This window comes from Candida dubliniensis, chromosome 1 (genome assembly GCF_000026945.1).
Source record: "Candida dubliniensis CD36 chromosome 1, complete sequence".
Classification (NCBI taxonomy): Eukaryota; Fungi; Ascomycota; class Pichiomycetes; order Serinales; family Debaryomycetaceae; genus Candida; species Candida dubliniensis.
In genome coordinates, this window is record NC_012860.1 from 462,899 (window position 1) to 483,733 (window position 20,835).

Consider the following 20,835-nt stretch of genomic DNA (forward strand, 5'->3'; position numbering starts at 1 on the left):
TAGAAGCAGAGCCTGTTTCACTTTCCCATCTTGCTTTACTGCTAGTCTTTCTTTAATATATCTCACATATACGAATAAAAATACTCCGGTTAAAGGGAAAAAACCACAACCTGTAGATTACCACCAGAAATGTCCAAGTCAAATATGACAAGCTTCAACAAGAATTGCATGTCACTTTGACACACTAGCAAGCTTAAAAACGAAGCTACCAAGGTAGACGTCTACTTCAAACCATGCCATTATTGCATCTCCGGTTCCTACAGCTTTCTTTACTAATAAAAAGACAATAACTGCAAATATAAGTACAATGGGTCTGAAGTGACAAGAGAGAAACAGAAAACGACTCCATATGTTGATGCTAATGTTAATTCCCTTAGATGTAGTCTATTAATCACTCAACTATCAAGTGAAGCCACAATTGTGTTTGCCATACAGTTCAACTTACCAGCACTATTCCACTCCCCTCCTTTCCGCGGTCCCTTAAAAAAAAAAGTGTTTCAACTTAAATTGTTGATGTTGAATTACCTAAATACTAATGATTGATCAACAGATTTACTTAAAACAGGCAACAACAATAATACCATCAATAAGTCGATCGTCGGTTAAGTGGTTGTGAGCATAGTATCTATTCTCACTATAGTTTTGTATAATCTAAACTTATCTATAACATTATCATTGTCATATGCAGCAAACCAACAATATTTTTTTAGCAATCACAGCAGCTCCTATAAGTGAAAATTGCTTTATTACCAGAAATGGAATATTGGGTGTAGGTCTACTTTGGCGGAGTTCATATGAACATGTTAAGCAGAAAGAATTATCCGAAGAAGATATTTACTAATAATAGAGTTTATTTTGAGTTTAATAAATCGTGCATGTTAAATCCGCCAGTGGAACCTTATCATCATCATCATCATCAACAAACCAATTAACCTTCTTCAACAATAAACCATAATATGGTTCCAATCGAGAGGAAGTGGGTGTTAACATTGTCATCTTTTAAGCTTTCGCGTCTTTCCCACTATTGACTTTAACCTTTTCTTTTGGTGTTAATAGTAGTCAAAGTAGAGTTTTCATTTGGTGATTCTAATACCATCTTTATTATTACTATTGGTGTGGCAACAATGAAACCAGATTTCTCTTCATTGTAAAAAAATTAGGGTTTAGGTAGGTAGGTTGTTGTTTTTTTTTTTCTTTTGTTTTGTTTCGAGTAACCATTCATTGTTCATTCTCCCCTCCTTGTTGTCTTGTCTCGACAATACTTGATCCCATTATTAATAATGGCGTGGTTAGTTTATTTATGACCCTTTACTCTTCGAAACTTACTTGTGCAGTAGTTTATTCTTTCTCTCGTCTGATTAAGTTATCTCCGGTTGTTTACATATAGACAAGAAACAGCGACAATTACATCGATTAACTGGCTTGCTTAAGAAATATTTATCACTGATTGTTTTGGTTTCTATAAATAAGTAATTATCATTAAGATATGCTTGTGATTTATCTGGAGTCCCATCTACACATCTAGACTGAAAGTAGTAGCACTATTATTATTATTATTATTATTATTGCTGCCACGACCCTTGATTTGTCTTACTTTTCACAGTTGGAAAAATTCTATAGGTCATTCTTTATATGTATTGTCTAAACTTTTCTCCCACATTTGCTTGGTATGGTGGTATGGCTTTCCTTTTTTCTTTTTTGGTTTTTTCACAAGCATAAATGTGGTAATGTATGATTTGAATAAACATACTTTATCTCCCAATCTATTATCCTATATTTAGTATCATTAGTATAATTGAACTATAATAATACTCGTGGCCATAGTACCTACAGTTGTTTCATGCATGTGATAAATTCATTGCTCATACTATCTAACATTTATTATTATTATATACACAATTGTCGTAGTACTCGATAACATGACAAGAAGAACTAAATGTACTGATTCATGATTCTAGACCACTCTCTTGCCACGATAGTGTTATTTTTTGTTTTCGTCATTACTTTTGAAGAATCAAAATGTTTGCATGTGATATTGTTTTGATGGTATGGTGGTGGTGGTAGGTTGCGCTTCTATTGTGGTTTCTTTTTTTTTTTTTTTTTTTTTTTTTTTTTGCAACAAACTTATACCCATCTCACTACTATCATTTACTGTAAGAATTTTGTCGTTACAATACAACTACCCATCGATGGTTTACTATCAATAATAGCATCATTCATCAATTCATCTAATTTAATATCAGGAAATTCCAATTGATAGTAATTCTCAATCAATCCTTGGATCAATTGTTTCGATTTATCTAATGTTGTCAAATGAACAATTGACCCACCCCAACCAGCACCAGTGATTCTTGAACCATAAGAACCATTCTGTAATGCAATCGAACAAATTTCATTCAATTTTTCATTTGAGGATTCATTCAATTTATCAAGATCTGATTGTGATTGATTCATCAATTCACCAAATTTGATCAAAAATGATTCTTCATCATCTTTGGTATTGTTGCTACTACTTTGTGTCGATGATAACAATTTCAAAGTTTCCAATACACGCAAACTCTCTTGATACACGTGTTTAGCACGTTGATAAAGTTTCAAAACATCAAATTTAACTGGGTAAGCTTGTAAATACTTGCTTTTAAATTGATCCAAAGATAAATCTAACAAAGATAAACATTGATCAATAGTATACCCTTCTTGATTGTTGTTCAATAAAGTTTCAACAATATCAATCATTTTTTTCAATTGTTCAATACCAACATCAATATCATTACCATCCCATCTGTGAGTATTAAATACTGCATCCATTACCCCTCTTAAACTGCTAGTGCCAATATTTGAATCTTGAGGCACTAAACTTCCCAATTTCAACTTCTTGGCCAAAACATCAGCAGCAATTGCCATTTCTACCACTCGTAAGTTATAATGGATAGGGGCAGTCTCATGTTTATTTGACACTTGTAAACTATTAGTAATAACAAATGTCAAGTTTTCCACAGGAAACTTAAATGGTTTCCCAATTAATTGTGGTTTAAATTGAATCAATAATGCCTTATCGGGTTCTCCATATACACTAGCACATTGGTCCATCCCACCAGTATTTACACCAACATAATGTTCACAAACAACTGTGATTCTTGTCAAATCAGCTTTGCTTATATCTTTAACACCATTGGCATGAAGTATAGCTAATGTTGAAGCAACACAAAATGCAGCTGATGAGGATAACCCTCCTCCTGTTGGCACATTACCATCAAAAGTTAATTTCATACCTTTCAATTGACCATTCATTTTTTGTTCAGTTAAATAGTTGTTGGCAACAATTAATGCACATTTGAAGTAATTTGCCCAACTATGATGTTGTGAATCAATCTCAAACCCATCGTTGTTGTTGGTCAATGCTATGGTTTCTTTGGCAAAATTCTTGGAATCAGTGTTTGTAATCACTATTTCTGATTCGTCATTAATATTAACGGCAACTATAACATCATTGCTTATAGCCATGGGTAAAACAGGGAAGAAATTGTAATCAATATGATCACCAATCAAATTAACTCGTCCAGGAGATCTAGCAAAGAAATCAATCGATGCATTAGGGAAATTGGATTGGAAGATTTCCACTAATTTCAAATATCTTGATTTAGTTAACTCCTGATCATTGGAATAAAATGATAAGTCATCAAATGTAGGAACTGACATGGTATAACTTTTTTTTCTTATAAAAATTGGATTGTATGTGTGGGAAAATAAAAAAATTTAACAAAGAAGAAAAGGATCTGGGAAACTTTCAAACTCTATTTTATATCAAAGTTTAATTTATATGTATGGACTCACTTGTAGACAAATTCTTTTGAAATCATTGAATGAAGAAAGAAAACCAATGAGCAAATACAAATATTCCTCCAAAAAAAAAAAAAAAAAATGAAAATGAAAACGAAAACCAAACACCAACCAACCCCGGAAACCAAACCAAACTACTTTGAACCGTGTCTAGTTGGATAAACATTGTGTTAAGATGAGGGAGAATTGAATTTGCCCAGACACAAAATCTGGAGCTCAAAAGAAAAAGTTTTAAACTATCTTTGTTTAGTTTTTCCATCCCAGACAAAAAAAAAAACTGAGCTTAAAACTATTTTCAATTCGGAAAAATCATCAGCAACGCTTTTACCTTCGAATAAACATAAATTGTAACGTTACATTCAAGTTTCCCATAGTTAATTATAATCTTGGTGTCGGGAAAATACAATTAACTTTGTCCATATATTTCTTTATAATTTTGGGAGGTTTTGTGAACTGTTTGATATTTTTTCCTCCCCCACTTTCCCCGATCGAAAAAAAAAAACAATTAATCCGAAGTTTCCCCAAATTTTGTTCAGACACTGACCACAAAAGTAAAATTTATTCTTGGCAGTTCATTTGTTCACACATTGCACAAAATTAATCTACTGAAACAATAGAGCAAAAGAAGAGTCTTCCCACTTGTAAAGAATGCTTATTTTGCAAGTGGCCAAATACTTTTCTACCTTGCTTCTGCATTCTCATAGTTGTTGCTTTGTGTACATGTGTGTTAGTCATTCAATTCTAGTACATTATTTTTAAACAAAATATCAATCGATTTCCATTGTTTTTTCAATGGTTGGATTAATATCTCCATTGACAAGTTTTGAAATTCAATTTCTGTCTGTTTTTTTCTAAGCACCATTTCTTATATTTGAAACTAGAATTGAATATATCTTATGATCATCCAAACGTTTTTGTGCACATTCTGGAGTAAACACCCAATAAGACTTAATTCTTGTCCGCCCTCCCCCCCAAAAAAGAAAACGTTTCGTCTGGAATTAACCAAGGGAAATGATATCCAGAATTTGTTTTCATACTTTTCTAAGGTTTCTTCCCGTTTATTATGTGTTTTCTTCAGTGTAACGTTACATTGGATCCTCTTCGTCAATATCAAATCTTCTCTAACTGCATCGGCTTTTAATTCTCCAAGAAATCACTATAAAACCAACCCTTGATAAATCCATTTCCATTATTCTTCCCCAAAAAATAATAAAAAAAAAAGTTTCAACATAAACAACTCATATCATAATCGAAAACTCAAATCATGCCAAACGAATATATTCTTGTTACTGGTGGTGCAGGTTACATTGGTTCTCACACAGTTATTGAATTAATCAATAATGGATATCAAGTGGTCATTGTTGATAATTTGAGTAATTCTTCCTATGATGCTGTTGCTAGAATTGAATTCATTGTCAAACAGCATGTTCCATTCTATAATGTTGATATCAGAAATTATGAACAATTGAATAAAGTTTTCCAAGACTATAAGATATCTGGAGTGATTCATTTTGCTGCTTTGAAAGCTGTTGGTGAATCGACAAAAATCCCTTTGGAATATTATGATAATAATGTGTCGGGAACTGTCAACTTATTAGAAGTATGTAAAGCCAATGATGTGAAAACAATTGTGTTCAGTTCTTCAGCCACTGTCTATGGTGATGTTACTAGATTTGGTGATAATTCAATGATTCCTATTCCTGAACATTGTCCAATGGATCCAACCAATCCATATGGAAGAACAAAGTTTATTATTGAATCTATATTAAAAGATATTTATAATAGTGATGATGCATGGAAAGTAGCAATTTTGAGATATTTCAACCCAATTGGTGCTCATCCTTCTGGTTTATTAGGTGAGGATCCTTTAGGAATTCCAAATAACTTATTGCCTTATTTAGCTCAAGTCGCTATAGGTAGACGTGAAAAATTGTCTATTTTTGGAAATGATTACAACAGTCGTGACGGTACCCCCATTAGAGACTATATTCATGTGGTTGATTTGGCAAAGGGACACATTGCTGCATTGGCATATTTGAAAAACTTACAATCTGAGGGTTTATACCGTGAATGGAATTTAGGTACTGGTAAAGGATCTACTGTTTTCGAAGTTTATCATGCCTTTAGTAAAGTTGTTGGCAGAGAATTGCCTCATGAAGTTGTTGGTAGACGTGCTGGCGATGTCTTGGATTTGACTGCTAAACCAGACAGAGCAAATAAGGAATTGCAATGGAAAACTGAACTTACTATCGATGATGCCTGTAAAGATTTATGGAAATGGACCACCGAAAATCCATTTGGGTTTAACATTGAGAATTATTCTTGGAAAGAATTTGATGGGTTTAATAACCGTTTGCACAGTTTTGTTGCTGGTGACTTGAAAGTCAACTTAGCCAATCGTGGTGCATTAATCCAAGCAATAACATTGAATGGCTCCAATATGGTAAAAGCATATGATAATGCTGAAGGCTTCAAATCCGAAACTAATCCATTTTTCGGCACCACTGTTGGTAGATATGCCAATAGGATTTCAAATGGAGAATTTGAATTGAATGGGAAAGTATACAAGTTAACTAAAAATGAAGGTGCAAACAACTTACATGGTGGTGCAAATGGATTCGATAAACAAGATTTCTTTGGTCCAGTTGTGAAAAGTCGTGATGGTAAGTTTTTCGTTGATTTCTTATTGGTTGATAAAGATGGCAATGATGGGTTCCCAGGTGAACTTGAAGCTATAGTGCATTACACAATTGATAATTCCTCGGTGCAAATCGAATATGAATGTCAATTATTATCTGGCGAAGCAACCATTGTCAATATGACTAATCATAGTTATTTCAATGTTTCCAACTCGGACACCATTGAAGGTATTGAAGTCAAATTGGCAACTGATAAGATGTTAGAAGTGGATTCACAATTATTGCCAACTGGGAAAATTATCAAAAATGAAAAAGTTGCTAATCCAATTGTGTTGAGTGAGAATGATGTATTTGACAATTGTTTTATTGTTGACGAGCAATGTGGTATAGATACTCGTGATAAACCTTTGAAACAAATTTTTGAAGCAACCAGTTCGGTCACAAACAACAAATTGAAGATATCCTCAACTGAACCCGCTTTCCAATTTTACACTGGTGACGGTGTTAACACCAAGGGGTTTGGAAAAAGATGTGGTTTCTGCGTGGAACCAAGTAGATTTATTAATGCTATCAATCACAAGGAATGGTCTAATCAAGTCATCTTGAAAAAAGGTGAAGTTTATGGAAGTAAAATTAAATATGATTTTCAATAGGTAACAAAAAGTATATTAATATATGAAAGCACAATAGTTAAGATATGAATAGTTGTTAGTAGAACTGATTTCTCTGGTAAGTATGGATCACAAACTAAGGATCAACAAGCGCACCCTATAAACGAACCCAGAAAAAAAAAGCGACCATAAAAAAAAAAAAGAACCAAAAATCCTACAACATACAACGGCAACACAGAATGAAAGTTTACTCTATATTAATCCTAAATAAAGCTGGTGGTCTTATTTATCAAAATGAGCTTGTTCCTGGTCTAAGTAAATTGTCAGCCAACGATTACTTGGTGTTAGCAGGTACATTGCACGGTGTTCATGCCATTGGTTCAAAATTGTCTTCAACGATTAACAGCAACAACAATAATAACATTCCAAATGGAGAAGAACTTAATGCTGCACACAATGCCACTATATTATCTACTGGGAAAGCCGGAAGTGCTAATAGTAACAGAACCGGTTTACAAAAAATCGAAACTGACATGTTCAATTTATACATATTTCAAACTGTTAGTGGACTAAAATTCATTATGATCACAGCACCAAACGTGGCCAATTCAGAATCTGTCACCGATGAATTATTCCGTCATTTGTACATACTTTATTCTGATTACGTGATGAAGGATCCATTTTATTCATTAGATATGCCTATAAAAAGTAGTTTATTCGATGGGGAAGTCAAGCGGTTGTTTGCACAATCTTAAACCTTGAACAATAGATATTTTAGGAGACCATCCCAAATTATAGATTTTTGTTGTATCTATGGAATAGTTAGTGTCGTTGTAATTTCGATCTTTGATAAATTGGATTTCACCAGGGCCAAATATCTCCATTATAAGTTTGATTAAACTTATATTATCCAATTCATCAGTACCACCAATATTATAAATTTGATTTACTGTTAGGGGGGTTTTGATCCACACAGTTTCAATAGCCTGCACAAGATCAAGAACATACAAGTATTTTCTTTTGTTAGTTCCCTTACCATGTACTGGGATTGGTGTTTTTTCGTTTATACACTGTATAGTCAATGGGATGATTTTTTCTGGATATTGTAATGGTCCATATACATTATTAGGTCGAAGTACTGTGATTGGTAACTTGTATGAATATTGATATGATTTTATTATCAAATCAATAGCTGCCTTACTGGCAGAATATGGGTTAGTTGGATTCATGGCTGCATTCTCTTTATTGGTACCTTCATAAACATCACCATAAACTTCGTCAGTGGAAATATGCAAAAAATACCCGATACCTGGATTTAGTCGATGGCATTCCAATAAGTTTTGGGTAGCTAGTATATTATTCTTGGTAAAGTAGACTGGATCTTCAAATGACCGATCAACAGATGATTCTGCTGCGAAATTTATGATGTCAGTGGTATTTTTGGTAATTTTGAGGAGGTTGTCTAGATTATCTGATAGGTCCAAGTGAATAAATTCAAAGTTGGAGTATTCCTTAAGTTTTTCGATTTCAGAAACATTGCTGGCATAGTTTAGTTTATCAATGCAGGTAAAGTGAATATTGGGATATTTCTTCACCATATAGTATAGGAAATGTATACCAATAAACCCAGCTCCACCAGTAACAACTATTCTTTTGTCGAATGATATTGTCATTCTCTTATTAAAGAAGAGAAGTTGAGAAATGCTTTTGTTGTTGTCGTAGTAAAATTTGTATTAAAGTGTTTATTTGTTTCTAGTTTTTGGTTTTTTTTTTTTTTTTCTCCAGTGTATACTTTATCTGTGATGACCAGAAAGAAAGAAAACGCATCGGAGGAAGTTTAATTGCTCTTTACCACCACACCCTAGCCTAAAATTGCAACGTTACATTTAGGATTTGTTAGAAGTTACTAGCCATTCGCGTATAGTCACCCATTTTCAACACATTACATACATTATCCCGATTCTCCGTTATTGTGAAAACATTTGCGTTTGAGAAGAAGTTAACACTTTCATTCCGGTGTTCCCCCCCACGTTGTAAAAATAATTCTTGGTGTATTTTAGATCCTACTCTAATTTATGTTTGTGCTAAGGTGTATTTTTAGTTTTCTAAATCATGAGATCCAACTTGTTTAGTATCTCCACACCAAAATATGTTGAAAATGTAACGTTGCATTGTAATTTGCCATAGATTGAATCCAAAAAAATGTCTGCATGATAAAATTTATATACATTTGAAAGACACAAAATGAAAATGAAAATCTCTCTCACACATTTATTTAGAGCAAATGAAAAAAGTGTGTTGTGTCTACCAAATAGGGAAACTAGAAAGGAAAAAAAGGAAAAAGAAAAAAAAAAATGTTGACAATCACCATCAACTAACAAACGAAATCATCTATATTTTCGATTAAACTCCAAGAAGTCCATACTCGTGGTTAGTTTGTGCCAGTTTCAGAAACAATTCTATTGAATTCGCCTTGTCATTTTGTTTGCCTTTCCTTGTCCTTTTTTTTTTTTTTGTTTCACTAATATTTTTGCATTTCATCATATATCCTCCCTCCCAACATTATAAATAAGACCTGTTATCACCACCCATTATCATCATGTCTCTAAATCATCTTCTAAATCCACTAACATCAACACCAACATATATAAAAATGACTCAAGAATTTGATTTCACTAACCATTCCCATCGTCGCTTGAATTTATTAACCAATAAATTTGTTTTGTGTTCTCCACATAGAGCCAAAAGACCATGGCAAGGTGCTAAAGAAGAAATTAAAAAATCTGCTTTACCAGAATATGATCCCAAATGTTATTTATGTCCAGGTAATGTACGTGCTACTGGTGATATTAACCCTAAATATAAAGCTACATATATTTTTACCAATGATTATCCTGCTGTGAGGTTAGATCAACCAGAATACAAAGAAGATGAACAAGATAAACAAAACTCTTTGAAGAGCAGATTATTACAAACCCAGGGGGTAAGAGGTAAATGCTTTGTTATTTGTTTTTCTCCAAAGCATAACTTGACATTACCATTAATGAAAGATGAAGAGATTAATAATGTGGTGAATGCTTGGCAAAAATTATATGGTAACTTGATTCAAGAAAGTAATCAAGGTACTGCTCCTTATAAATATTTGCAAATTTTCGAAAATAAGGGAGCAGCAATGGGTTGTTCAAATCCTCATCCTCATGGTCAAGCTTGGTGTTTAGATGTGATACCAACTGAAGTGAAAGATGAATTGGACAATATGTCAGAATATTATAAGAAATATAATTCACATCTTTTAGGAGATTATGTTGAATTGGAATTACAAGAAAAGAAGAGAATCGTTGCTGAAAATGATTCATTTATAGTAGTGGTACCATATTGGGCATTATGGCCATTTGAAACTTTATTAATATCTAAAACTCATTTAAAATCTATTCAAGAATTTAATGATAAACAAAAACTTGATTTAGCTGCTATTTTAAAAGTTTTAACTACAAAATATGATAATTTATTTAATACTTCATTCCCATATTCAATGGGTATACATCAAGCTCCATTTCAATGTACTCATGAACAAAATGAATGTTCTTGGTTCCATATGCATTTTTATCCACCATTGTTACGTTCAGCTACTGTGAAAAAGTTCTGTGTTGGATTTGAAATGTTAGGTGAACCACAACGTGATTTGACTAGTGAACAAGCAGCTGCTAGATTGCAAGAATTGGATGGGGATGTGCATTATATGAATAAATCTAAAGCATAGATGTTGAAATTTAGCTTTCTTTTCTTTTTTGAGGAGTTTTTATTGTGATTAATAGATAGATACGATAATGCATAATTAGTTTTTAATATGAAGAAATATTTAGGCTTATATTTTTGCAAAAAAAAGTAACAAAACAAAACTTCAGGTTCAGACGTTTTAAATTTACAAGCTGATAAATAACAACATGATCTTCTATTTATTTGTATTCCAATTTAACAGCATCTCTATGTAAAATTGGCTTCCTTTATACTTAATATGTATAAGTATATTCAATTTTGCAGTAAAAAAAAAATGTAGTAGACCAATACCTCATCGACACAAAAAACAAAAAAAAAAAATTTCATAAAATATTCACTACGTATTACTATTTAACATCACTTATACCAAATCCCCCCACCCCATGTCAAAGGAAACCAAACCACCATTAGATTCAAGAATAGGTAAAGATTCACCATTCACATTTGGTCAAAGATATTTAGAGAGTGAAGAAGATGTATTTAATCATAATGCATGGGATCATGTAGAATGGGGTGAAGAACAAATCCAACAAGCACAAGAATTAATTTCTAAACAATATGATCATCCCGTTAAAGAATTTGATAAAAATTTATATAATTCTAATCCAGCAAAATATTGGGATTTATTTTATAAACATAATCGAGAAAATTTTTTTAAAGATCGTAAATGGTTACAAATTGAATTCCCATCATTATTTAAAGTCACCAATAAAGATTATCAACAATCAACTACAATATTAGAAATTGGATGTGGTGCTGGTAATACATTCTTCCCAATTTTAAATCAAAATGAAAATGAAAATTTGAAAATTTTTGGATGTGATTATAGTAAAGTTGCAGTTGATTTAGTGAAATCTAATGAAACATTTATAAATAATCATGAAAAGGGAGTTGCTTATTCATCAGTATGGGATTTGGCTAATCCTGAAGGGGAAATCCCAGAAGATTTAACTCCTAACTCAGTTGATATAGTAATCATGGTGTTTGTGTTTCTGGCATTACATCCAAATCAATGGAAACAAGCAGTTGCCAATTTATCTAAAGTTTTGAAACCTGGTGGTGAAATATTATTTAGAGATTATGGTAGATATGATTTGGCTCAAGTGCGATTCAAAAAAGGGAGATTGTTAGATGACAATTTCTATATTAGAGGTGATGGTACTAGAGTTTATTTTTTCACTGAAGAAGAATTGGAAGAGATATTTTGTATAGTGGGACCATTTCAAAAAGAAAAGATTGCTACTGATAGAAGACTATTAGTCAATAGAAAGAAACAATTAAAAATGTACCGTAATTGGCTACAAGCTGTATTTAGAGGATAATTAGAGTAATATATAAAAAATTATCTAAATGTTTGAATAGTTGCCAAATTTCTCGTATCAGTTGATTCATTAATGAAGTTACATCAATCCCTTGAATATAAGGACGAGTTATTGATGATAAAGTAGGGGTATGCAATGACAATATTTCTTGTAACGTTTGATTTTTCGATATAGGTGCCTGCACCACAGTTGAAGATCCAGGAATATATATTTTCACTGGTATCTTATCGATTGTTTTTATAATTTTTTTATTCAAGACATTAAAATCACCTAAGTTCCTTGATATTAGTGATTTCCATAATTTATTTGAATTATCTTCACTTAATTGCATTATTGGTTTGGCTGTGCCATTAAGTACAAAACATGATTGTTTTAATTGATTCATTAAAACACGATTCATTGTCTTCATATAATCAATTTGTCCATCTGGTAGTTTTTCGTCGAAAGGAATTATATGCTCCATCGGATATACGGGTTCGTATTTCATAGATATAGTCCAGCAACCTAAGTCATGCCCATTTAGAAGAGCTGGTAAATATAGATAATCGTACAAAACCCCAACTGGCAAATTCCATTTAAGTGGCACTTTCTCGAATTCCAACCAAACAGGAATCTTGTTCAATTCAATACTTGTGATGAAGTTTTCAAAATATCGTATTATTTGTGGGAAAACCATTGGGAAATATGAGTTTCTTGGAATAATCAAAAGATATTCAATGGTTTGATCTTCAAATTTTAATAGTATTTTTACGTTAATGGAACCATTCCATAGTTTCTTTTTAATTTCCGCTAGATTGTCTATATCTTCCATATTGAAACAAAAAACAATGCAAAGAGAAACAAGTTTCTTCTGGTGGTAAACAAAAACCTTCACAAAAAACCACCGCAAAACAATAACCTTGTCAATAAAAATGTTATATTGATCAAGTTGAAGATGAAGAAGACATCGGGTATAAATGTTAGTTTATCCAGATCAGTCCAAATCAGCCAGCCAGCCCACTTCGCGGTAATCTTAATTTTTAGTTTTCCTTTCTTTCTTTTTTTTTTTTTGGTAGCAATTGCACGTACAATTTTTCCTACCAGTTCAAAGTTTTATTAGCACAAGATAAAAAACACAATACAATTTTTCCATTTTCTAAAGTCAAAAATTATGTAAGAGATGTATATTGTTAGTATTCTTGTCATTGTTTTAGATAACTTTATAACTGGGGATTGACTGGCAATGACTAATTAATTAATGCATGCTCTAACAATTTCTGTTTGCAATATACAGCAAGAAACTCTTTAAATTCAGGCCATTACTAAAAAACGTAGTTATCTCCAGCCATTCTATTATTAATACCATTTCCCATGGAATATGTAGTTCTATTTCTTTTACTCAAGACAACAAGAAGCACTTTGGTTATCTAATACCAGAATCATCATTTCGAAAACATCAGATTTTAATTTAAATATACTTCGAATTTCCTCGTAACTGGTTTTTTTATTTACCATGTCGAGAACATTTTATCTCAATTTTCAACTTTGTTACCAAGAGATCAACTGAAACAATAAAGACTGAAACTCCATTGTTTGCAGCTAATAGCAACCAATTATAAAGAAAATAAAAGCTCAAGAAGAAAGATCTGCAAAGTTATAAGTTTATATTATTTATTTTATTTATTCTATTTTTTTTTGTTTTTGAAATCTTGCTTTTCTTCTTCTTTTTCTTTCTTGGTATAAAACTTTGATAGATAAACTATGAAGAAACCAAATACTAAGCAATTGCTTACAACGTTAGATCTACCACCGGTTATTCCAGCTTCAATACCAACATTAGACTTTGAACATGCCGTTAACAGTTATCAACCAGGAAATTATAAGCCAGAAGATTTACCAGACAAAATACCCATTATAAATGAATCGACAGGAAGTTTCCGAAGATTTATTAGACGAGCAAAATCAAGAAGAGTCAGGAAGAATGATAGACGAAGAATAGTCAGTGCCCCACCAGGAACTTATGCTGAAAAGGAACTACCAGGAATTCCTTCAAGTGTTCCAACTTCTCCAATTGCATCAACAGGAATAACAATAATTCCAGAAAACACAACCACAAGCAAACCATTATTCACCCAAGCTCATAAAACAGTTTCATTTATTAATGAAAACATACATTATCCAATGCTCACAAATCCTAATTATAACCCACACCAGATTGTGATTATTGAAGAACCTCATCTTAAATTAGAACCAAAATTGACTAATGATTCCGAGACTAATTCAATTGGGACAGATTCGATATTATCTACCAAGAGCATTGATGTTCCTGTTGTAATTCATGATGATAATAATGAAGTCAAGGAAATGATAATTCATAATAGTGATAATGATAGTCTTGTAGATAGTTTATTTTCTGAAAAAGAAAAAAGAGGAGAAGAAGATCAAATTGATCCTGTTACGTCACATGAAGAACATGAAATGGACCCATCAATGTTAGTATTACCAAAAATGAGAAAGAAATCACCCAATAAAGGTGTATCATTGGCGAAATTGAATTCACATCAAGTTAATTCTAATTCATTGGGATATTGTTTAGATACTCCAAATGTATATAAAGAAAGCCGATTCCCACTGGTTCCTAGTCATATTAAAATTCCCAAGCAAATGAATGAATTCGCTAATAATGATAGTACTAACACTAACGAGAAGCAAAAAACTGATAATCGTCGTTCATTAAGTGATTTTACTCATATGAAACATGCTTTAATTAAATCAGATTATCAAGATAATAATAATGTACAAGAGAAACATCGTTCATTAATCAGTTTCAGTCAATTGAAGTTATTAGGATCAAAAGAAGAAATCAACAAGAAAACTGATAAGAAATCTGATAAAAGACGTTCTTGGGTGGTTGATTTTATACATCATGGGAATACCAATCGAGAAAGTATAAAACAACAAAAGCATAGATCAATTTCCAATATTGTGGTTTCCAAAACAAAGCAACCAGAACCTGTAACAATAACAACTGTACCAGATAAATACAATAGGAAAACACGTCTTTCATACTCAGATTTCATTCGGCCACAAGTGAGATCTATTTCTACACCAGATGTTACTAGAATAAATAAAACGCTACCACCACTACCACAGAATAACATACACGACAATCATATTAAACAGACAAATGCAGTTGAACCCAGTTCCTACTACAATGACACATTTATTAAACCAAGGAGAAATAAATATACGAATATAAACACAGCTCCAATAACATCAACCAGTCATATTAATAACCATTCATATCCTAGTAAACCCACAACGGGAAAGTCGTTACCACCAATACCGCCACCATCACCTCCAAAAATTAATGGAGAATATTATCGGACAAATAGATTTGGTGACCGATCCTATTATGTAGCTAGTATGTAAAAAACCAAATAGTGTTATTAGAAAACATTCATAATTTGACAATTAATTCATCCCCTTGATATTTATTGACAATATCTTCAATACCATATTCTTTAGCTATACGAGGATTAATAAATCTTCCACCCAAATAATGAATTTTATCAGGACCACTATTTACAAAAAGTTTAGCACAAGGTTTTGGTGCTGTGAGACTAATCAAACAAGATGCTTGAATATCAGTTTCAGTTGGTCCTTCATCAACATCCCAACCAGAAGGAATATCAACCGAGACAATTGGTGGTAAATGATCATGATTTTGTCCAAGATAATTAATCAAATCTTTAAATGGTTCTCTTAATGGTGGTTTAAATGAAAATCCAAAAAGTGAATCAATGATAATTTTAATTTTAGAATCTCTCAGATCTAATAAATGTTTAACTTCAGTTAAAGTAGTTAATTCTTGAACATCTAAATCTTGTAATTGTTTAACTAATCGTGAATATAATTGATTTGATGATGGTCTTTTCGGATAATAAATTATGGGATCATAATTCCAAAGTTTTAAATGACGAGCAGCAACTAATCCGTCACCACCATTATTTCCTGGTCCTACCAATACAAGAACTTTACTAGGATGAAAGTTACTTTTACCAGTAGTAGTTTCATCAGGAGGATATTCTTTGAAAATTGTTTTTGCTACAGCTAATCCTGCTAGTTCCATTAATTGATCAATTGAAAATTCCCCCGTTGACATTAATTCTTGATCCAATTGGAATGCTGATTTGGCAGATAATGTTTTAAATGGTGCTGATGCAGACATGATAAATGATGCGGAAGGAATATTACTAAATTTAAATTGAGGTAATCTAATAGTGTGTGTTGGTATCCCTATAGCTGATAAAAAAAGTAGGAAACAACCAAATAAATATGTAAGAATTAAAATATACCAAAGGGGATTAACAGGTGATGCTGGTGATGCTGATAAAGGTTTTACTCCTGTTGCTGGAGATGTCGTTTTTCGTTTCATAATAGTAATTCTAAAATGTCGTGAGTCAGGGGTGTGTATAAATAAATAATGTCTACCACAGCTGGAGACTATATAATATTATCATAAATTTACACCCAAAAAGACCTCAATATTAAGAGAAGAATAAAGTAGGAATCAATTTGGAGTTTATTTATATGGTTTCTAAATGTTGCAATTGACGATTTAAGATCATCTTATAATGTCACTACAACGACATATTTATTTAACACATATCATTTCATACTTATATTTTGCCAGGGTATAAACATAACATTAAAAGGGGAAATAAAATTATTTTTCTTTGCATTATTATTATTAAATCTTTTGTAGAAACTATATGAGATGTCTAGAATAGGAAGTAATGTTCATAAATTGTTGTTGTTGTTGTTGTTGTTATGGACAACTTATGGCCGGTATCGCCCTGTACCTTATTTTGGCTGTGTTGTGTGTTATGAAACCTAAAAATTTTATTTGGACTACTTTTTACTACACATTTGATCGTCTAATTGGATCCTAGTCGTGAAAAATGACAAATCAAATATCGTAAGTTCTTGGATTGGCAATGACACATTCATTCACTCATATCCCAATACTTCTGGCCCAAAAGACATAGAGATAGTACTACTATTAGTGTTAATTTAATTTAATTTAACTTTGCCTCTAAGGGTGTTGTAAGATGTTGAATTTTTCAACATATTCTTATTCAAGGTAAACTTGACTTTTAATTCTCCTGTTTCTGTTTCTGTTTCTGTTTCTGTTTTTTTTTTTTTACTAGACCCCAATGACTATCTTATCATCTTTAATTCTATAAAACTAGTCAAGCTATAATTATTGTGTTCTTTCATTCATAGAACACTTTGCTTGATGCGTTTGTGTATTAGTTGTAAGGCTAAGTGTTAAGTATTATTTTATTTTTTTTTTTGTTCGTGTCTTCCTGTACATTATCAAATGTTACAACCAAACTAACAACAAATTAATAAGGCCAATATGTAAGTACGTGTAGAAGTATGTCAGTAAAGTATGGGCGTGTACTTGTGCCTAAAGGGAAATCGAAAAAAAAAATAACAACAACAACAACAACAGTAATAATAGAAAGAGAAAATTAGAATAACAAAAAACCCACCACCACAACCACCAACAACAAACAACAACTTTCATTAGCTACTATATCAATCTTCCTACAGTAGTATATTCATCCTTAGCCTTTTTTCATTATTATTATAATTTCAATTTTCATCTTAATCCTTTTTCTTTAGTTTTTTTTTATAAAGTTCAATATTCAATTGTATAAACACCCTGGATTTTTTTGTTGTTTTTGTTGTTTTTTTTTTTTTATTCTTGCCTACAATTTTTTATTGATCTTTCCCGGTTTTTATATTCATTATATACAAAAGGGAAACAATTATTTATTATTACTACCATTGATTTAGAAGAAAAAAAACAAGACATTTAACTTTCACCGTGTCTTTACATATATATATATATATACTACAATATTTGCTTTCCCCAATTTTCCTTAATTGACGAGTGAATCAAAAGCCAGAAAAAGAAGGTCCCTTCAGTTTTATTATTATTGTTTTTTTTTTCTTTCTTCCTTTTCCTTTCTACCCACCCCATCGATCACCCCCTCCTTCAATTCAAAAGAACTAGGTTGTACAAACAGTCAATATGTCACGTTTTGATTATAGAAATACTTCGAAAAATAGTAGTGTTGTTGTTGACCCTGATCATAGTTCACCAATAATCAATTATCGAAAGGATGCCAAAAAGGGCATCAAATTTACATTTATGGTGGTTGGAGAACTGGGTACTGGTAAAACCACATTTATCAATAGTTTATTAAATAAGAAAGTTTTGAATCATCGTTATGAAAAATTGAGTCCTACTGTTGGTGATACTAAAACATTGATGTTTACATCGGCCAAATCAGTGGCATTACCAAATACTTCTATATTAACTAAGAATGAATTTAATCCTAGAACTATAAATGAAGAACCTGGTATTGCTTTGACTGAAACTCATATTGAAATTATTGATGATGATAATCAAAAATTATTATTGAATATTATAGATACACCAGGATTTGGAGAAAATTTGAATAATGAATTGTGTTTTATTGAAATTGAAAATTATTTGAAACAACAATTTGATTTAGTATTAGCTGAAGAAACAAGAATTAAAAGAAATCCTCGTTTTGTTGATACTAGAGTACATGTTATGTTATACTTTATTACTCCTACTGGACATGGATTAAGAGAAATTGATATACAATGTATGAAAAGATTGAGTAAATATGTCAATATTATTCCTGTTATTGGTAAAGCTGATTCATTTACTTTAAATGAATTGCAACATTTTAAACAACAAATTAGAATTGATATTCAAAAATTTAATGTTCCAACTTTTCAATTTGATAATTCTTTAAATGATTATGATGAAGATGAGGATTATGATTTGATTCAAGAATGTAAATTTTTAACCAATTTACAACCATTTGCTGTTGTCACTTCAGAAGATGTTTTTGAAGTTAGAGAATCAACTAAAGGAGGTGGTAATAATGATAAACCCAAAATTATAAGAGCAAGAAAATATCCTTGGGGGTTAGTTGATATTAATGATACTAGATATAGTGATTTCCCTATTTTGAAATCGGTATTGTTGGGGTCTCATTTACAAGATTTGAAAGATTTGACTCATGATTTCTTGTATGAAACTTATAGAACTGAAAGATTGACCAAAGTTACTGGGAATGGACAAGCGTTTGATGATGAAGAAAATGAAGATGCCGAATTCCATGATACTGTTGAACATCAACTCAATGATTCCAGTAGAGGTGGAGTTAGTGGTGGGGTCAATGATACCAATAATAATTCTACAATCCCATCAATGTCTAATTTGGCTCAATTGACAAATAGTACCAATGATCATGATCCAAATCATATTGATAACAATTCAATAACATCAACTAGTTCATCAATAAAGAAGTCCACTTCAATGTTGATAGATGATCATCAATCATCATCACCGAAATTGAAAAATATAAGTTCTTTTACATCATCTACTTCGACTGTATCACTTGAAGGTGGTGAAAAGGAAGGTAGTAGTGGTCAACATCATCATGAAAGAGGAGCCAATAATAATGCCTTTAAAAGATTGTCAATCGGACCTCAACGTAATCAATTGCGTCAAATTTCAGAGACTGTACCTTATGTGTTGAGACATGAAAGAATTTTGGAGAGACAACAAAAATTGGAAGAAATGGAACAAGCAAGTGCCCGAGAATTGGCTAATAGAGCTGCACTTTTGGAAAAGAAGGCAGCACAATTGAAGGCTAAAGAAAAGGCTTTAAGACAATTAGAATTAAATAGACAACAAAAACAAGACCTGGCTACTTCAAGTTTACATAGAAAAGAAAGTGATATTAGCACCAGCAGTAATATTCATCAAGGTGGTGGTGATGTTGATGGTTATGGTAAATCTGACCTGGTCAAGAATAATGCTAATGGGAATAAAAATGGTCGTCAAGGACATGATCAAGGACATGGTCAAGATTATGATAATTCAGAATATCATCATCATGATGATAGTACACCAAATTATGAAACTTCAAGATTGCAAAAGGATGAAACTTTGACTGATTTACATTCAATTGTAAGCAATCATTAGGGTTTAAGGGTTGTTTTTATTTTTTGTAAATCAGCCATACCCAGAGTGAGAGAGAAATTATATACACACAAGTTGGAAATGAAATGTTTTATTATAATTTATAATTTCAATAAAATGTTCAATTAAGTAAAATTGGCCCAATACAAATAAATAAATAGAAAAGAAAAGAAAAAAAAAAAATATGTTTACTTTGTTCTTAATATTTATAGCTTTATATTTTGTATTAACAATACTATCTTGTCTTTACTTATTCACTGTTATTGGATTGGTTGGTTAGTATTTTAAAAGGAATTGAAAAAAAAAAAAAAAAAAGGAATCGGATTGATTGATGAGATTTAGACGAGAAAGAAAGAACTAAGAACCATTTGGTAGCAAAATTCCAATTGTGGAACGAAAAAATGGGCAAGAAAACACGAACCTAAAAAAGGGGGGCGTGTACGACGCCACAAGAAATAAGCACAATGAAAATTCCACTCAAAAAAATTTTTTTTTTTTCTGCTTCTTTTCTTTTCTTTTCTATGGCTCATATATATAATTCAATTCTCTATCACAATAACTAACCA

General features: G+C 31.7%; 10 protein-coding genes across 10 annotated transcripts; 6 read left to right on the plus strand and 4 right to left on the minus strand. All coding sequences in view use genetic code 12, as the record gives it.

Annotated features, from left to right (window-relative positions):
• Nucleotides 1–2,148: 2,148 nt before the first annotated feature.
• Nucleotides 2,149–3,699, minus strand: CD36_01990 (galactokinase, putative; the record flags this gene model as incomplete). The annotated part of the gene is made up of 1 exon (XM_002416827.1): nucleotides 2,149–3,699. One exon carries the CDS (start codon nucleotides 3,697–3,699, stop codon nucleotides 2,149–2,151), a length of 1,551 nt encoding a protein of 516 aa, XP_002416872.1.
• A 1,405-nt stretch (nucleotides 3,700–5,104) lies between these two features.
• Nucleotides 5,105–7,132, plus strand: CD36_02000 (GAL10 bifunctional protein [includes: UDP-glucose 4-epimerase (galactowaldenase); aldose 1-epimerase (mutarotase)], putative; the record flags this gene model as incomplete). The annotated part of the gene is made up of 1 exon (XM_002416828.1): nucleotides 5,105–7,132. One exon carries the CDS (start codon nucleotides 5,105–5,107, stop codon nucleotides 7,130–7,132), a length of 2,028 nt encoding a protein of 675 aa, XP_002416873.1.
• Nucleotides 7,133–7,329: 197 nt separating this feature from the next.
• Nucleotides 7,330–7,845, plus strand: CD36_02010 (synbindin, putative; the record flags this gene model as incomplete). Its single annotated transcript, XM_002416829.1, has 1 exon — nucleotides 7,330–7,845. One exon carries the CDS (start codon nucleotides 7,330–7,332, stop codon nucleotides 7,843–7,845), a length of 516 nt encoding a protein of 171 aa, XP_002416874.1.
• Nucleotides 7,804–8,763, minus strand: CD36_02020 (dTDP-glucose 4,6-dehydratase, putative; the record flags this gene model as incomplete). The annotated part of the gene is made up of 1 exon (XM_002416830.1): nucleotides 7,804–8,763. The coding sequence occupies one exon, from the start codon at nucleotides 8,761–8,763 to the stop codon at nucleotides 7,804–7,806; it is 960 nt and encodes a 319-aa protein (XP_002416875.1).
• Nucleotides 8,764–9,689: 926 nt separating this feature from the next.
• On the plus strand, nucleotides 9,690–10,850 carry CD36_02030 (UDP-glucose-hexose-1-phosphate uridylyltransferase, putative; the record flags this gene model as incomplete). The annotated part of the gene is made up of 1 exon (XM_002416831.1): nucleotides 9,690–10,850. The coding sequence occupies one exon, from the start codon at nucleotides 9,690–9,692 to the stop codon at nucleotides 10,848–10,850; it is 1,161 nt and encodes a 386-aa protein (XP_002416876.1).
• Nucleotides 10,851–11,250: 400 nt separating this feature from the next.
• CD36_02040 (methyltransferase-like protein, putative) lies at nucleotides 11,251–12,189 on the plus strand (the record flags this gene model as incomplete). Its single annotated transcript, XM_002416832.1, has 1 exon — nucleotides 11,251–12,189. One exon carries the CDS (start codon nucleotides 11,251–11,253, stop codon nucleotides 12,187–12,189), a length of 939 nt encoding a protein of 312 aa, XP_002416877.1.
• Nucleotides 12,179–13,000, minus strand: CD36_02050 (autophagy protein (5), putative; the record flags this gene model as incomplete). The annotated part of the gene is made up of 1 exon (XM_002416833.1): nucleotides 12,179–13,000. The coding sequence occupies one exon, from the start codon at nucleotides 12,998–13,000 to the stop codon at nucleotides 12,179–12,181; it is 822 nt and encodes a 273-aa protein (XP_002416878.1).
• A 929-nt stretch (nucleotides 13,001–13,929) lies between these two features.
• Nucleotides 13,930–15,600, plus strand: CD36_02060 (conserved hypothetical protein; the record flags this gene model as incomplete). The annotated part of the gene is made up of 1 exon (XM_002416834.1): nucleotides 13,930–15,600. The coding sequence occupies one exon, from the start codon at nucleotides 13,930–13,932 to the stop codon at nucleotides 15,598–15,600; it is 1,671 nt and encodes a 556-aa protein (XP_002416879.1).
• Nucleotides 15,601–15,628: 28 nt separating this feature from the next.
• On the minus strand, nucleotides 15,629–16,399 carry CD36_02070 (uncharacterized protein; the record flags this gene model as incomplete). The annotated part of the gene is made up of 1 exon (XM_002416835.1): nucleotides 15,629–16,399. The coding sequence occupies one exon, from the start codon at nucleotides 16,397–16,399 to the stop codon at nucleotides 15,629–15,631; it is 771 nt and encodes a 256-aa protein (XP_002416880.1).
• Nucleotides 16,400–18,514: 2,115 nt separating this feature from the next.
• CD36_02080 (septin, putative) lies at nucleotides 18,515–20,272 on the plus strand (the record flags this gene model as incomplete). Its single annotated transcript, XM_002416836.1, has 1 exon — nucleotides 18,515–20,272. One exon carries the CDS (start codon nucleotides 18,515–18,517, stop codon nucleotides 20,270–20,272), a length of 1,758 nt encoding a protein of 585 aa, XP_002416881.1.
• Between the last annotated feature and the right edge of the window lie 563 nt (nucleotides 20,273–20,835).